The 17,188-nt window shown below is 48.1% G+C and overlaps 1 protein-coding gene and 1 long non-coding RNA gene across 8 annotated transcripts in view; both read right to left on the bottom strand.

Annotated features, from left to right (window-relative positions):
* Positions 1-7,123, bottom strand: part of LOC309866349 — a 38,875-nt gene extending 31,752 nt beyond the window's left edge. For 3 of the 4 annotated variants that reach the window (XR_014312586.1, XR_014312588.1, XR_014312589.1), the window contains exons 1-2: positions 5,829-7,123; positions 2,780-3,617 (exon numbers count right to left, since the gene is read on the bottom strand). This is a non-coding gene — a long non-coding RNA (uncharacterized lncRNA). The remainder of the gene's footprint in view (positions 1-2,779; positions 3,618-5,828) is intronic. The other variant, XR_014312587.1, reaches the window with a different exon arrangement.
* A 3,314-nt stretch (positions 7,124-10,437) lies between these two features.
* The window catches only part of DCAF5 (DDB1 and CUL4 associated factor 5), a 100,284-nt gene continuing 93,533 nt past the window's right edge, over positions 10,438-17,188 (bottom strand). For all 4 annotated transcript variants that reach the window (XM_082733978.1, XM_082733976.1, XM_082733979.1 and 1 more), the window contains exon 9: positions 10,438-15,083. In XM_082733978.1, coding sequence (XP_082590104.1) covers positions 13,314-15,083 — 1,770 coding nt within the window. In that variant the 3' untranslated portion in view covers positions 10,438-13,313. The remainder of the gene's footprint in view (positions 15,084-17,188) is intronic.

Raw genomic sequence — 17,188 nt, 5'->3', positions numbered from 1 at the left:
TCGTTTCCTCATGCAAAAATTGAATTGGAAGCTGAATTTCCTTCTGAGCTGAGACCCAGGGAGCTCTTCAGGGTGAGGGCTATGGAAACCAGATGAAATTTGTTCCTAATGGGGGTTCTGTGGAAGCTCAGCAAATAGTCCTATCAAATTAGCAAGCCCAGTGGACACGAGGGAACACATTTCTTCCTGAGCCTGGGCCCTGCTTTCCCTCGTCCCTTGGAAATCAGATTATGAGGAGGGCAGGGTTAGGGAGGAAACTGAGCTAACACAATTACCAGCTCTGGCTTGTTCCCCTCGGCCTGGGAATTGGGCAGGGAGGAGGGGGAGGCAAAGTGGAGACAGAGCCTCTCTCAGGAAGCTGCAAATCCAAGAAAGTAGACAGGATGAACCTGTTCCTGGTGCAGGGCCCCATCTCCACCATCCCACCCTGGAATTAGCTGTCTCGTCTCCACACTGTTCTCATGCAATGTCTGTAACAGAACTTTCTGTCCTCTCTTGGAGATCAGTGTGGTCATTCCTTTTATAGCCAGAATGCCATCTAGCCTCGGCTTGAAGCTCCCTAGTGATGGGGTGATGGGGTTTTATTACCCATTAAGGCCTCTATTCCATTATTGATTCAAAAGCAGCCAACTCTAGGCAACACCACTAATATGTGGTCTCAGATTGGCCACAAACGGAATGTACAAACTTGAGACAAACCGAGACTTACAAAAGTAGCACTTTAGAGTCACACAACTGGGGCACCTGGCTGGTTCAGTCGGTGAAGTGTACGAGTCTTGATCTCAGGGTTGTAGGTTCAAGTCCCATAATTGGGTATAGAGATTACTTATTAAAAAAAAAAAAAAAACAACTTTCAAAAAATGAAAAAGTCTCACCACTAATGCTGGCAAAGCCAGGAAGGAAAAACATGGCTTCTCAGTGTCACACTGTCGACTAAGGATAAACTTATGGTTGGTTAACAGAACGCATAGGCCCTGAATATGTCCTTTCTAACTTCCATTGTGAGAAAACCCTCGGCTGCAGTCTGGCTGTGAGCCACATCAGGGGCTGGAGGAAGGGAGCTGTGTGGAGCCAGTCAGTCCTGCTTTGGAATCAGCTCCGAGTCCGTTCCAGGGCGCTGCAGGCCAGTGCCCAAGCCGGAAGGCCAGAGGCAAGTGTGCACCATTTGAGGGCAGTGGCCCATGGGCAGGGTTAAGGTAGGTGAAGCTCACCCAATTCCAGTACGAAACCAGAAGCACAAAGAGGAAGGACCCACGGGAAACCACATGAGCATACTCTCCATCTTGTTCTTGTTTTTCTTTTTCTTTCTTTCTTTCCTTTTTTTTTTTTTTTTAAGATTTTATTTATTTATTTTAGAGGGAAAGAGCATGTGGTCAAGCTGGGAGAAGGGCAGAGAGAGAGAGAGAGAGAGAGAGAGACTGCCAAGCAGACTCCGAGCTGAGTGTGGAGTCCAACATGGGGCTTGATCTCACAACCCTGAGATCATGGCCTGAGCTGAAATCAGGAGTCAGAAGTTTCACTGACTGATCCACCCAGGCACCCTGTTATTCTTTTTAAATATCTTTATTGAGGCGTCCCTGGCCGGCTCAGTTAGTGGAGTGTGCAACTCTCAGTCTCAGGGTTGTAAGTTCGGGCCCCATGGTGGGTGGAAAGATTACTTAAAAATGAAATCTTAAAAAAAAATGAAAAGGTAGTATCGTCATTGAGATAAAATTCACATACCGTGAAACTCACCCATTTAAAGTGTACCATGATTTTTAGTGTATTTACTGAGCTGTACCGTCACTACAGTCTAACACATTTTCATCATCCACAGCCCTAGGTAACCTTAACGTAGTTTGTTTCTCCAGATTTGTCCCTTCTAGAAATTTCATATAAATGGAACCATACAACATGTGGGGGCTCCGGTGACCAGCTTCTTTCATCCAGCATGATGTTTGCAAAGGGCATCTGTGTTGTAGCATGTGTCCCTACTTCATTTCTGTTTATGGCCAAATAATACCGCTTACATGGATAGACCACCTACATTCATCCACTCACCAGCTCATGGACATCTGGGTTGTTTCCACTTTCTGGGTATTATGCATAATTCTTTTATGAACATTAATCTACACATTTTTGTGTGGCCCTCTCTTCTCTTGGTTTATTCATGCAATAAATAGGAGACAGTTCTCCTATATGTCATGTGTATCTTTCATTTAATGTTTTTATGATAAATGTGCATTCCTCTTTTGTGCATGCATTTTTAATCTGTGTACATGGTATGGTGTTACAGTTCTTATTCTGTTTGACGTTCCACTCAGCCTTGTGCTTTTAGGATCCATCTATGTTGCTGTGAGTAGTATATTTGATCCATTACTGCCTGTGGCTGTGTGGCCCTTGGGGGACTGGGCTGCTACCACATTTGGCATACCTACTCCCACAGGGACAAATACTTCCCTGGCACCCCCCACAAACCCACAGTGAACATTGTGGTTCAGGTCCCCTTCAGGACCTTGGTGAGAATGTCTAGAATAGGGCGCCTGGGTGGCTCAGTGGGTTAAGCCACTGTCTTCGGCTCAGGTCATGATCTCAGGGTCCTGGGAAAGAGCCCCGTATTGGGTTCTCTGCTTAGAGGGGAGCCTGCTTCCTCCCCTCTCTCTCTGCCTGCCTCTCTGCCTACTTGTGATCTCTCTCTCTGTCAAATAAATAAATAAATAATCTTAAAAAAAAAAAAAAAGAATGTCTAGAATATGCGTCCAGGAATGGACTGCTGGACATGGAATCCGTGCATACTTACTGTCAGTAGTGTCAGTTGGGAACAAGATTGGGGACACAAGGAGGAGATGGAATTGCTTTCATCCATGTTTCCCGCAGAGCCATAATAGCCAAGACATACATTCACCATCCAGCCTTGTCAAGCCCCGGGACACCAGTACCGAGACGCACTGTGCCTACTGAAGAATAAAGATATACCTTCATTTCTCATCTTTTTCTTTCACGTCGTATCACTTTGCTAAGTTTTTAACTTAATCCCCTAAAGCTACTGGTCTCATAAAGGAGGGTTGTTCTTTATCCCTTGTGGATTACAATTCTGAAGGAAGACTACTGTTCTAAACACTTTGCTTTGTTCTTGGGGTACAAAGATCTTTGACCCTATAATGACCATTTTCTCGTTTCAAACTGGGGAGAAGGTGCTGGCAGGGAACCGGCTCCGAGAACCCTGGCCAGCACTCAGGAGTGCCAAGGAATGGGAGGAAAAGGGAGAATTCAAATGATCCACTGGGAATTTTTAGCTCTGATGTCAGTGACTTCCTAGAGAGAGAGATTAAAATCCTCATGGATAGTAGAACCTGAGAAATTTCTTCCATGGGGGAAGTTCCTACATGTGGGGACAGTCACCCATTCGGGCAAGGTTGGGGGTTGACAGATCATGGAGAGTGTACTAAAGAGGAGTGGTTCCTGGGTTAAGTACTCACTCAGAACTTACCTGACACACCCACACCCAAGGGGGCCTCTTCTTACACAGCAGATGGGCACCATCAAAAGCCTTTTGCAAGGAATCCATTTGTATGTAATATGAGTCCCTTTGTCCTCATTTTGGTTTCCTGAGTTTGGATTTCTCTTGATTGGCTTTTCTGAAAGGGAAAGCCACAGTCCTGGACAGACCAAAGCTCTCTGCACTGTCCCAGCAAGCGCCTGGGATGGGACACAGTGACTGTGTGTGCCTCTTGCTTCCTTGGCCTGCTGCTACTTCTCCCTCCTCACCAGCGGCTTGTTTTCAAACTGCCTCTGTGGAGATGCTTCTATGGCTGGCTTAACTCGGAAGGATTTAGGACAAAAAGAGAACCCAGCATTTCCCAACACTGAGGTTTATTTCTAGGATTGGGTTCTCATAAATCCCAAGAGAGAATAGGTAGGAGAAGGTGACATCTTTGAAGTCACCGGGACTCCCTACTTCTGCTTGTCCTCAACACGGTGCTTAACACCAGCATTGTGGACATGGGGTCAAAGGTCAGCAGTTCACTGGACTTGAGTGAAGACATGATTATGATGACAATAGGAGCAGCTCTCCTTATCCAAAGCCTGCTGCGTGCTAGACATTGTGTCGGGGGCCGTGCGTGTGCTTGCACAAATCCGCACGATAGCACTGAAGGTAAGCCTCATCTCAACTTTGTGCGTGAAGAAATTCAGGGTCAGAAGTATTAAGTGACCTGGCCCATGTCACAGAGTTTCCTGGTTTTACTTTCTGCTTCCCCAGGCTACCTTGGACCTCCACTTTCCACCCCTCCTGGGCCCCCATCTCGCCCTGACTCACTACTTCTGCTATTCTAAGGCGACTGGGCTCTGATTCAGAGCATGAGGGAAGGAGGTTTCTTGGCACCAGGAAGGGACACAAGGCTCAGGAGACAGTTTACAGATGGAATAAAGCTTGTTAGTTCCCTCTTTGCTGGGACTGAGGGGAAGCAGCAGCTGGACAGAAATGCCCAGACGTGGGGGCGGGGGGCAGAGGGTCTGGTCATGAGAAAGCAGGGCCAATGCAGTAGCCGCTTCTCAGTCTTACCCTCTGACCCCACTGCCCCTTCCAAAGCGAGCCCGTGTGCCCCTGAGGGAGGCAGGCTGAACAGTAGAAGCAGCCTGGGAAACTGGGCAGCTGAGCCTCTCCTAGGCCTTGAAGTCACACTGGGGCCCAAAGGGAAGGAAGTCGATATGACTGTGGGGCTCAGCAGGTGGCACAGATCTGAGCTGGGCTCAAATTTTCCCTCCAAGTGCCCACTTTCTCCCCACCCCCTATGCAACGACCTGGGCTCTCAGGCTGGCTGGCTATGGGGCTGGTGGACCTGCCGGGAAAGAGGAAAGGAAGATTGGGTAGGGGAATGTGCCGCACTCTGGGGAAGAGCCCACAGTGCACTCGGCATGGGGGCAGGGAGCAAGTAAAGGAGCAGAACTGTGGAGCTCAAATGTCTCCCTTTCTGGACTGGGAGCTCCCCTTGACGCAGCCTGCAGGCCTGTGGTATACAGCTGGGCCAGGAGTGCCTTCCACAGCTCCAGGACAGGCTGTTCCTATAGACCCAGCTGAATGGTAGCCCTCAGGGATAGGCAGAAGCATAGGCAGATTCTTGCCTTCTGGTGCCTAGAGATCGTCTTAAGAGGCTTCCCATCATTCCAGATCTTGAAGGTGGGCACCCTGGAGCTTAAGCACCATCCAGGAATTGAAGAGGCTGTCACTTATCCTGGGGTCAGGTGTCCCCAGCAAGGGCCTGGATAGAGATCCCCTTTCCCCCCCCTTTTTTTTTAAGAATTTATTTTTAAGTAGGGGTGCCTGGGTGGCTCAGAAGGTTACAGCCTCTGCCTTCAGCTCAGGTCATGATCCCAGAGTCCTGGGATCGAGCCCCACGTCAGGCTCTCTGCTCAGCAGGGAGCCTGCTTCCCCCTCTTTCTCTGCCTACTTGTGATCTCTGTCTGTCAAATAAATAAATAAAATCTTAAAAAAATAAGAATTTATTTTTAAGTAATCTCTATACTCAATGTGGGGCTCAAATCCACAAGTCACAAGCTCTACCAACTGAGCCAGTCCAGTGCCCCCAGAGATCCCCTTTCTGACTCCCAAGTCCTTATTCCTGGCTCCACCCAAGGCTGCTGTGGCAGAGTCTTTGATCTATTACTACACATCAGCAATCACAAGAGCCAACCCCAACTGCAAACAAAATCTATATGATCTTGCTGGACAAAAACAAGCTGATCGTCTTGAATGAAGACAGAGGCCTCTAGGGCCTGCTACCCCCAACCACTCCAGTCTATCCTGTAAATTTGACTTCTTTCTGAAGGAGACCCAGAGGCACACTCACCTCGGTCCTCTTTTCAGGCTCTCATCCCTCCTCCTGGCTCCCCCTTGCTCCTGTTGTCTGGTGCACCGACTTCGGGATCAGCCCAGCCAAACCTCTTCCCTCCAAGTGGAATCCAAGGACTTGCTTCTTCCTGAGTTCTCCGTTCCACACATTAACACGAGGAATGAAGAGGTAAAAGCGGTGTAGCCGTTAAGGAGGCAGGGGATTCAAACCCCACTCCTCAGGTATATCTCAAGCAGGCTTGCTGGTCTTAGGGGGAAGGATGGTTGCTGCCTGGACCCCAAGTCAGGGGAGGAGAAAGGAGTGAGTAGGTCTCATGTAGCTGCTGCCTAGACTCTACTGGCTTCACTAGGAATACCCTCATTCAATAGGAGCCCACACCTGGGACGTCTTCACAGGTCCCTCTACAGAAGCACAAGCTGGGGGAGATGCAGGATTTGGACACGGCCTGAGTGGAAGGACAAGCTTGCCTTTATGCCAGCCCTTGCCCCACAGTCAGACTTGGAATGAGGCAGTCTCCACCAGCCTTTCCCAGGAGGCGAAGCTTGGCAGCTCCTGCCCAGGGAGTTCCAATCTGCTACTTGGGGAACAAAATGCAGGAATTTCCTTTGGGCAGCAAAGTTTAAGACAGGAATAAAGATCAAGGGGTCTGAGCTTGAAGTGGCTTCTCCCAGCTCATTTTGGAAAAAGATCTCACCAGGACCTGACAGCTAAGAAGATCACAGTGATTTGAACCAGTCTTCCCAGCCCTGCAACTGGGCAGATATTTAAAATTTGTTCCATCCTCTTCTGGTCCTGGAGTGCTCACAACTCGAAAGGGTCTGCTTCTGTCCTTAAGTCCCTGCATACCTCAAGCCCCACCACCTCAGCTCCCACCCTCTGGTTCCTTTGATCTCTTCCTCCAGTCACCCAGCATGTTTAGTGCTCCTCTCTGAAAGTCTTCCAGGGGATTTATTGACATCTCCAGGGGCTGAAATGTTAGGGAGGCATGCAGCAATCCAGGAGGGGTCAGACTTCCTGAATGGTGCAGGGATGGGGGGCGTTAGTCTGAGTTTAAGGACCTTGTGTTGATTTTCTGGGGGCTAGGGTGGTCCAGGCTAGGCTGACCTGGATTTTTCTCTGCACCAAGCCCTTCTCTCCTCACTGAGCCTCCTTGCCAGCCATTTTCAATCGTGCTGCTGTGGCTGTGTATTGTAATCAGAGCCTGGAGTCACGCTGGGTGAGGGTGAGATCAAGGGAAGCTCCTCCACCCAACCAAAAAACCACTTTAGGAACAGCAAGATGTCAGGAAAATGCTAGCCATTTTCTCTCGAACACGTGGGGGCTGAACTGGATGATGGAGCTAAACCCCTCCTCCCCCACCCCCATCCACCTCCTTCAGGACAAGGTCAAAAGTGCTAATTTAGGTCTGAATACTTCCATGCCCTCCAGTGTCCCCCACCGTTGCTCTGGCTTTTCTTCTGGTGAATGTGTTCTATTTGAAAAGCTTTTTTTCCCCCCCAAGTATAATTCCATTGCCTCTTTCCACCAGCAATTCAAAACTCTCCTGTCTCATGTTTCTCTGCCTGTCCTCTCCAAGTGCCACGAGTGTGCTCTTAGATCCCTATTCTAGGTCTGTCCTGAGGGTTTAGTGGGCTGGGGCCCAACTCTGCCACTTTTACCCCTTTGGCCTAACCAGACCACTGTTGGCTTCGTTATGGCTCAGCTTCTTCTTGAATCAGATGTTACAGAATCTCTCTCTCTGTCTCTTTATCTCTCTCTCTCTCTCTCTCACACACACACACACGCAAAACAATCCCGCATGGAAAAGTCTGGTCAAAACTTTTCCTTGGCACAGACCCTGAGCATTTCCATGGCTTGCCACTTTCCTGATTCTCTAGGGCTGGTCCATCGCCAGACTGGGGAATTTCAGCTCTGAAGGCCAGAGACAAGTTTGCTGTCCCAGCTCCTGAGGTCTGGGTCATCTCCAGCACTACCACAACAAGACTACAGTTTCATGAAATCTGCCACTTCCCTCCTACCCCCTCCAGACTTGCAGACTTACTGTCATAAGCAAGGAGATGTGAGGCACCAACCAGCCAGGCCTACTTTTTTTTTTTTTTTTTGAAGCTCCCAGCTCACAGGCATAACCCTGAGATTATTGGCTTCCCAAACTGGAGGGGATATTCAAGGCCTTACACACTGCTTTAGAAAGGTCCATTTTAATGGGGGATAATGTAATTCTTTTCCTATGGTTTCAGATTAAGGTTTGCTAATAAATAGTAAATTCTCTGAGAAACTTACTGTCTATATTGCTTGGCAGACCCCATTTAAAAAAGCCCTCTACATAGTATACACATTGTTAGCAATAAGCAAGGAGAGCCAAAAAGAGAGGATGTGTTAATGACAGCACACATTTTAGTGCTTTCTATATATCTGTCACTCTTCTAAGCTATATTTATAGTTGCTCATTTAATCCTCTAATGAAACACAGAGACAGGCACTCTCCCCAGTTTATAGGTGAGGACCTTCAGGCTCTGAGCAGTTGCACACCTGCCAAAGAACTCGGCTCACCGACCAGTTCTGGTAGACATGACAGGGATGTCTCAGGAGTGAGAACTCCACAGGATGGGACCCAAGAACCCATGGAATTGAAGGAATCCAATTTTAGAATTGAGAGGGACCTCAAGAGTTTGGGTGACTTGCCCAAGGCTCATGCAGTGACTCTGCTGAAGAATTAGTAGAGAATCCACTTCTTTTGCTAGTTCAATGCCATTTCCAGCCCAGGTAGAGGTAGCTCTTAGGAGGAAGAGAGAAGTTGTTAGCCTTCATGATTAAGGTAGGGTCTTGGAGAGGCTAGAAATGTTAGAACACACTGACATGAAAAGAAAGTTAAGAAATGATAGTAGGGGTAGTCCTCAAATACCATCACTAACCAGTCTAGGACTAGTCAAGATGTTTGTCACCCCTTGAAAACTTATGCAATCTCCAACAGCCACATACTCATCTGTTTTTGGTACATGTGAGAATGTGCTGGTGTTCAGACCGTTATAGGATCATTATTTCATGGAATGTATGCATTCTTGCAGAGAGAAGTTCTCTCAAACCAATCCTACCTATTCACTGACTTCCACTGTATTTTTATTTAAGATTTTAAAGGAATCTCTACACCCATCATGGGGCTCAAACTGACGACCCTGAGCATAGAGAGCTGCCCTCCACTGACTGAGCCAGCCAGGTGCCCCTTGACTTCCATTGCAAATTAAGGTTTTTACTCAGGGATTTTGGTGCATCTTGATGACCAAGTGTTTTGGAGGCCAGTCCATGGCATGTTCGGTGCCAATTCTGTGGATCTGGAAAGCTGCTGAACTCACCCAGCACTTCATTTCTCCCATCGCAGTCTTCCCTCCAACTGCCTTCCCTCCCAGCTTCCCAAGGCCACAAAAACATCTCTCACGCCGAAGGATCCTGGGTTGGCATCCAGTTATCTCAGTGGTTTATTGCCTTTCTCCAGCCTTGGTGGGGGTACTCACAAAGCCAGATAAGAGGGAGACTTGCAAGCTGCCATTCTATACTTCAACTGGACTATTCCATTAGCTCATGGCTTTGAGTTAGAGGAGTTCATTTCCCAATTCAGTAATTGGAAATACTAGCTACCCCATTTCCCTACAATGTGACTTTCTTGTCAACAGGTACTGTAGGACCCTTCTGCACAGCTCAAGTAAACCCTGCTGAGTGGAACGGGGCAACTCCTCCTGCTTGTCCCCGGCCATGTTAGTGCTGGCCTCAGGGAAGTTTCTCTTTGCCTCTGAGACTCTGTTGAGTACCATCGCATCCCCTCTGCACTAACGATGAAATGCAGTTAGGGTGTACATGGTTCAGATTCTTTTCAGTTTTCTTCTGTTGCATGTGAAAAAATTCAAAATTACTTCCAAGCCACTTGAATTCCTGTTCTTTCATCCCAGTGTGAGCTGAAATACCCTATCTTGGAGAGAACCACACAGATTGTCCACAGCCATCATCTTCTGTTGTAGGCAAGTCTGCCTACGGGCTTCAACGCCAGCCCATTGCTTTGTGTAGGTCAGAAGGAGCAGATGACAGCCTTCCTTTGGAAGCATCTATCTTCCTCACAGGAGTCTTGGTTGGCAAGAACTTTTCAGTTAATGGAAAGAGGCAGCTTTACAGGCAGGATATAAAAGGTCTTTTTCCTTTTTTTTAAGGAAAACGTCTGCAAACCATGCTTGGAACAAGGCAGAAAAAGAAACTTGGTATTTGGAAACATCAAAAACTTTCCTTTGGGGCTGTTTAATGTCCCTTTGCTGCATCACTCCCTTAGTTCCAACTAATAGGAGGTCAATTCCAGGATCTCACAATCCTGAGTCCGTCCTGGTAAAGGAGACCAAGTAGATACCTCCTTTCACCCTACATTTCGTTGTCTAGATGGGACTTTGTTCCATCCCTAGAGAGGCAATGACCACTGGCATGAACATGGAATACCGGTTTTTCTTCTTGTCCTCAGAGTGGCTTTGAATCAAGTTTCAACTAGGTAAGAACTGAAACAGGAAAGACTTTAAGGACCAGGAGTGTCTAACCAATCAAGTCTTCCCTGGAAGAGAAGAGGAAGCCGGGAGAAGTGAATAATAGGTTTATTTGCATATACACAAGAGAAGAGCTATCTTTGCTGGGAGTCACAGGAGGAGGGGCTTGTGAGGAGATAAGGCTTCAGCAGAGGAAGGCACCTTGACAAACAAGGGACTCCTGGCTTAGTAAATCAGCACAGTTGCAACCTTCTTTTGCCCCAAGCCAACTACTCATTTAACTCATTTACTGCTGTCCTAGAGACACTGGAATCACTTACAAAACCAGATGGAAAATAAAGTGGAAAGAAACGGTTTTACCTATCTGGACCAGCCACTTAAAAATTTATGTACAGGATGCAGAAAACAAACTGTAAGAGGCACTTTTGAATAGTTCTTAATCTAATCAGTGCCATCTGTCCTAGTAAAAATACCATCACGGAATAATTTGGGGATCAAATGAGCCTCCAAAGTTGGGGCCTCAATTAACAAGGATTTTGGTGAAGGGACTCTGGAAGTGGTTCCTGCCAGGTTTTCAGGCCCACGATCACAAGACAGGAGATTTCTGGAAAGGAGAGTAGAGTGGCTACAGAGACTAGCAATTCTCTGCCTCCTCCAGTTATCTTGAGGGCTTATCTCCTGGCAAGTTGAACCTGGGGTGCTGGGAAGAGTCTCTCGTTGCTAAAAAAACAGTCTTTCTTGAACACTAAAATTAAACCAGAATGAACTTGACTTCTCTTTGGAGTACCCAAATGGGATTAAGGCTTTTAACCTGAAAAGACCCAAGTTCTGCGTTTGGAAACTGTAACCACCAAGTGGCAAGTTCCCAAGGGAACTTAACTTCTTTTTCTCTAGGAAAAGTGGATTGTCCTTAGAGAAATGAGAAGGGGCTAGCTACCGATTAGATTAAATAAAACAAAACAAAAAGATTAGGTAGGCTGGCTAGGAAGGGGAAGAGAAACACACACTGAGTGATTATATCTTTTTTTTTTTTTTGTATATAAAGGATTAAAAAATTCCAATTTAATAAATTTTGGAAAAGCAAATGTAAAATGACTTGGGCTTATAAAACCAGAATTTACAATTATCTGTGAATAGTCAAAGACAAATCATAGAACCATTTTGATTACAAATCCAAAGTAGTTCTAATGGTTACAGAATCACTCCCACTCCCCCTCCCCGTGAGATTCCAGTTGTTCAATCGTAAGCATCCCCACTGCTACTCATACTCCTTCATCTCCTCCTAAGACAGTGTTTTCACACCCAAGTCACATCACACATACCAGGCACGTCTTCCCTTTCACAAAGCTTAGCCAGATGATGTCTCCTTTTGGCTTAGATCAACAACCTTCCTTTTATAAATAATCCCTCTTCCCCCAGTGCCTAAATTCATCCAAGTCTTCATCCTCCACATGGTCCCGGTCCCAGTAGGACAAGTCCTCCTCTAAAAGGAACGTTGGATCGGAGAGGCCACACCAGTCACATATCCGGTCCTTTCTATGCCAATGCTGGCTGCACCCAAATGGTCTAGCACCTCTGCACCCAATAAAGTTAAGAGTGTGCTTCTTTCTTTCTCTCTCTTCCTCTTTTCTTGCCACTATTCTGCCTTTTCATGACATCTATGATGACGAGATATCTGGTCCTTCCTAGATCTTCCTGTCTTGTGCAACCCTTCACTGATAACCAAGTGACTGCAGAACCACTGTGATGCTGAAAATCTCTCGGGTTTTTCCCCCTCTCAGTGAAATGGAGTCTCTTGTAGGAGCCAGGAGTCAAACCAGAGACTCCTCTCTGCCTCCTAACATACCAGCTCAACAGGACTCTGTTTCTTCGAGATGCCCACTGCTCTGGAAGATCTGGTCAGAACACCACAGCCTCTGCTACTTGCAAGCCTGCGGGAAGATGCCAGTTCCTTCCATTCTGATCAATCATTTTGGGTTGAATTAAATGAATATAGTACCACACTCTGCTCTTCACGACACTTTTTCATTAACATACCTAGAACATCCGCTTAAATAGTCTGAGCACAAAGCTCTTGAGAGCGGTCTCTACCCCCTCCTCTCCTCACACAGGGCCCTGGGAGTGCCCACTGGCCCTTAAGAGTGTCTCTTAGGAGCTAGCACCTAACTGGTTAAAGTGTCACCCGCAACTAGTCATGTTTTCTGGCCCCCATACAGTGTGGGGCCACACTGCTCAACCTGGCACAGGTGAAATGTATCAGGGGATCTGTGTTCTCTGGAATCTGATCTTAAGTGCTAACCTCTCAGTAGCATTAAAAACGCTTCACTTTTAGTACATCCACATTAAATGCTCAGAGAAGAAGTGCTACTAAAAGAAAACATGGAAGATTTCTCTAAGGATGGACCCATGCTTTCCATTCCAGCCAGCCAATGGGCTGAGGGCCTGTTTCCATTCTCCCCTTCATTCTTTCAGCATTAGTCCCATTAGTCCGCGACTCACGGGCAGCACAGCTGGATCCAGCAGGCACTCACTGTTAAGACTAGAACACCTACAGCATGTAAACAAGGTGAGATGGCAAAAGATACAGATCCATAGATCCTTTCTCATGGAGAAGGGAAAGAAAAGCCTCTGAGACAATGAGCTCACACGCCGGTGAACACACACGAGAACAAGTCAAACGTCTCAACAAGAATTTACTTTAACAAAACGCACAAGTACGCAATGCTCGAGTCTTACTAGAAAGGAGTCACTTGGATTTTTTCCTTTCCTCACACAGCACAAGCCAACGGCCAGCTAGACATTCAGACCCATTACTGAATAGAAGGGAGCAGCATCAGACACAAAATTTCAGGCCCTGGTTTTATGTGCCTTTAATACTTTTTTTCCTTTCCTCTGTGTTCACTAAACAGGATTAAAAAAATTTTTGTAAAGCTACTTTTCATAGCTTTTTGTTTTCCCTTTGTATTTATCATGTTTTTAATTTCTTCTCTGAAGAGGAATTCTCTGAATCTGTATCTTCCAACTCGACTCGGTGCCTTTTGAGGCCACTATGGCCATGCAGAGCCCTGCTGCTGTCTGTGTCTGGGGGGTCAGTGGGGTCCTCTCTCATTCCAGCACTGGGGGTCTCACAGGCCATTTCAGACCCACAACAATCTTTGTGTAGGAGTGGCCCTGTCAGGGTCAAGTTATCATGGTCAGTGTCTGAATGTCCCGGGGAAGAGCATGCCACTGCCTCCAGATCTCCAAAGTTCTGCCCATTGTTGTGTGGATGAGGGGGGCGGGGGTGTAAGCGTCCATTGTTGTGGTTGGCACAGATGGTTTCAAGGCTCCTCTCCTCACTGTCATCAGACTGGGTCCTGGGACAGCTGCCAGACCCACTGCTGAGAGTGGAGCCAGATGCCTTGGGGACAGGAGGAGAGGGCGGCTCCTCAGCCCGGCTGCTTAGGGCTTTGCTCAGGGCCTTCCCATTGAGCTTCTTGGTTTCAAAAGAGTGTTCTACAGAGCCACCATTGTTAGCATCCTGGGAGGGGTCCTCTGGTGCCTCTGCCCAAGGGTGGCTGCTGTGCTCCTGGCCTGGGCCACTGCTGGGATTTCTAGCAGAAGTCCCTTCTTTAAAAGCATCCTTGCTGCGACCTTCAGGGGGCAGGTCCTGGTTCCTCTGGCTTGGGGAGTTGCTGAGACAGGCTTCCTTACTGGAAGAAGGGGCTGGGTTGTCCTTGTGGCTGGTTCCTGCCCTCCCTTCATCTGCCTCCCCAGACACGAGGGAGCTCTCTCCGTCTTTGTTACTGGAGTAGGAGATATAGGAATAGCGGAGCCACTTGTACGCTTTATAAATCTTCCGTTCGACCGACTCCATGTCTGAAGTTGGTGAGGCCCGGCTGGGCTGAATCTCCAGCGTGGAAGTGCTCCGCTCAGGGGAGGAGGGCGGGGAGGAGGAGAGGTCATCCACCTTGATCTGAGGGTAGTCACAGTTGTCCTCTCCGATGTAGGCGCTGGCGGGCTTGCTGGGGGGCGCGGGCCTCTCCTCCCTGGCTGCCTTCTGTCGGCGCCGCAGGGTATTGCGCTGCCGCGTGGCTGTTCTGCGCTCGTTGAGCTCCTCCTCGTCGTCGGAGCTGCTGGAGCTGCTGGAGCTGCTGGACTCGTCCTCAGGGCTGGGAGACCGCGGCCGCGGGAAGAGGTCTGTGTCCAGCTCCACCTCACAGGCGTTCTCTTCGGAGTCGGACTCGTTGGAGAGGGCCAGGAGGCGTTTGTCCTGGTAGCGCCGCAGAGCCGACAGGCGCTGCTGGCGAGACGCCGCGTCCTCACATGTGGGCGGTGGCGGAGGGGACGCCACTGAGTTGGCGGCGGGGACCCGCAGGGGCCCCAGGTGGAAGGCGCTGTCGGCATTCTCGTCCACTGCGGGTGGAGGGGAACGGGGCAGCGAGGCCGAGGACTCGGAGTCGGTGTAGCCGGACCGCTCGCTGACCCCCGCGTGCAGCTGGAGGATGGTGCTCTCGCTGAGGTCGCTGTCGGAGTCAGAGCTCCAGCCCTCGATCTCGCGGCGCACCAGGGAGTCAAAGAAGGCCATCATCCGCGGGTCTTCCTGCACGGACTGGTTGGCGTAGTCATGTGACAGGCCACTCCCACTGTTCAGCACCAGGCTGATGTACTCTTCATGGGTATAGAGGCAGCGGGAATCATCCTCAATCCGACCGTCTAGGTCTCCTGTACACCCCGGCTGCTTGTATGGGCTCCAGATCTGCACAGAAGGCAAAAACAAAACCAAGGAGGCCTGATTGAAAGTACTCCAAAGCTGGTGGTGATAAAGAACACTGAGGCAGAGCTTCTCTAGGCCCTTCCTGTCACTTAGCCAGGACCTGCTAACCAGCTTTAAAAATACACTCTTTACCAGACTGGATTATGTGGGCCACATATGAAAACAGAGGCTTCTAGAGTCAGGTGTTGGAAAAAGCATCGTCTAGGACATAGCATTAGCCTAGGGTCAGGAGACCTAAATCTTGTCTCTTGACCCAGAATAGTCACAACCATCTCCCCTAGCAGCCCCCTCCCCTTTAGCTTCCTCTGGGAGTAGCTTGGAAATTACAATAACCCCCTTCATAATTGCAAAGGGTAGGGGATGACTTGAAGATTGGCCAATGTGTTCAAAACTCTCAGAAGACTGAAGCTGTGCACAGAGAGGTACCACTTTTCCAAAGTGAAAACAGACCCAGCAGTCAGTCCTCTGTGGTAGTTAATATTTCAGCCTATAACTCCACTTCTCCCCAACTGCAACATTTCTATTTTTAACTAATGGGAATTGCTTACTGGCGCTTGATAAGAATAGCCAACTGCCTACACTGCATTTCCCTCCTGGACATGCAGGCATTAGTTACCCAGGAAACTGGTTTCTCTTAACCAGGTTGCTGCTGACCTGCTCCCCAACTCTCCTGTTAGCTGTAGGAATAGGCAGGACACCCCCCCAAAAGACCATCACCCCACCTTAACACTCCTCCATGCTATCATCAAACACATGGGCCGGTAGCCAAAAGAATTACGCACAGTTAGGACTCAAACTCAGGTCTGCCTGACTGCAAAGACCCAACTTTACAAGCAGAATAAGTTATGCAAAAATCAAGTTCAAGATAATTAAGCTGTCACTGCAGATGAGAACAATTAGCTTCACCTGACTACCAGACTGGTCCACAGAGCAGCACACAGAAGCTCAGTTACATCAGCCGGTAGCCATGGCAACTCAGATGAAATTCCAGGCAATTCTCTTGCCTGACAGGCTGGTGTCTATCTTTAGATGGCACCCAACCCAGAAAACAGAGCTCTTCATTCTCTATCCTCTACCAAGACAATGGCTTTGCTTTCCCAACGCTATCCAAGGACAAATTCACCTCCTTTTGAGTACTTTCTTGAGGCCCCATCCTTCCCATGCTTTATTTGCAACTTCTGAGAGGTAGCACCTTTATGGAGGATCTCCAGTTCAAAAGGGGCTGGAGAAACCTAGGTTGGCTCTCTTCATCAACTCCCAACTCAGGTTCATTTCTCCTTAAGCTGTTCACAGCCTACACCTCCTGGGCTGTTCTCCTCGCTCCATCTTCACCGCCTGACCCGGGAGAGGTTTAAGGCAGTGGTTCTCACACTCAGGGGTGCACAGGAGTCACCTTCAGAATCTTAATGGTGTTCACTCCTGAGCCCCACCCACCCTTAAGAGATTCTGATTCATGAAGTCATCAGCAGGTACCAGGGCTCTGCAATTTTAACAAGGGGAAGACTAACTTCTTAAGAAACACTAGAATACAGTTAGAAAATAAGTAGCAGAAAATAAAGGATTTGCCTGAAGAGATTCTCAAATTCTTTGTGAGACCCAATGTTCTGAGCCATTTAGACTGGGCCCTCAACAACGGGCTCAAGCTACACATAACTATTTCTACAAACAAATGTCCAAGAGAATTAAAGTTCGGTAGCTTAGAAAGGAAACTGAGGGGTCCCTTAGGACTTTGGGGCGGGGTGGGAGGGTCTTATCCTATATTCCAAGGCCAGATCTCTTACTCTCCCAGTTTAAAAATGGTAAAATTTTACTAACCATGCTGTCTAATATAAAGATAAATCTCTACGTGCTTCACAGAAACACAAAATTTGTTAACAGAAGTACAAATATTAAGGGTGGTCCAAGTATGCAACAAGCCAGTTTCTAGGTTCTAATCTACCATCCAGTCCCTGAGTCTTCACTTCAGGAATGAAAATCATTAACACTGAAAGCAGCTTTTATTTGGGCCCTGGAATGTATTAAGCTGAGGTAGACTTTCATTCCTGAAGCCTGGAGTAATGGAACAAAACGCTGCATCAGGAGGCGAG

The sequence above is a fragment of the Mustela nivalis genome (genome assembly GCF_964662115.1).
Source record: "Mustela nivalis genome assembly, chromosome: 6".
Taxonomy (NCBI): domain Eukaryota; kingdom Metazoa; phylum Chordata; class Mammalia; order Carnivora; family Mustelidae; genus Mustela; species Mustela nivalis.
The sequence above is the reverse complement of the archived record's forward strand: the minus strand, read 5'-3'. Positions and strand labels throughout refer to the sequence as shown.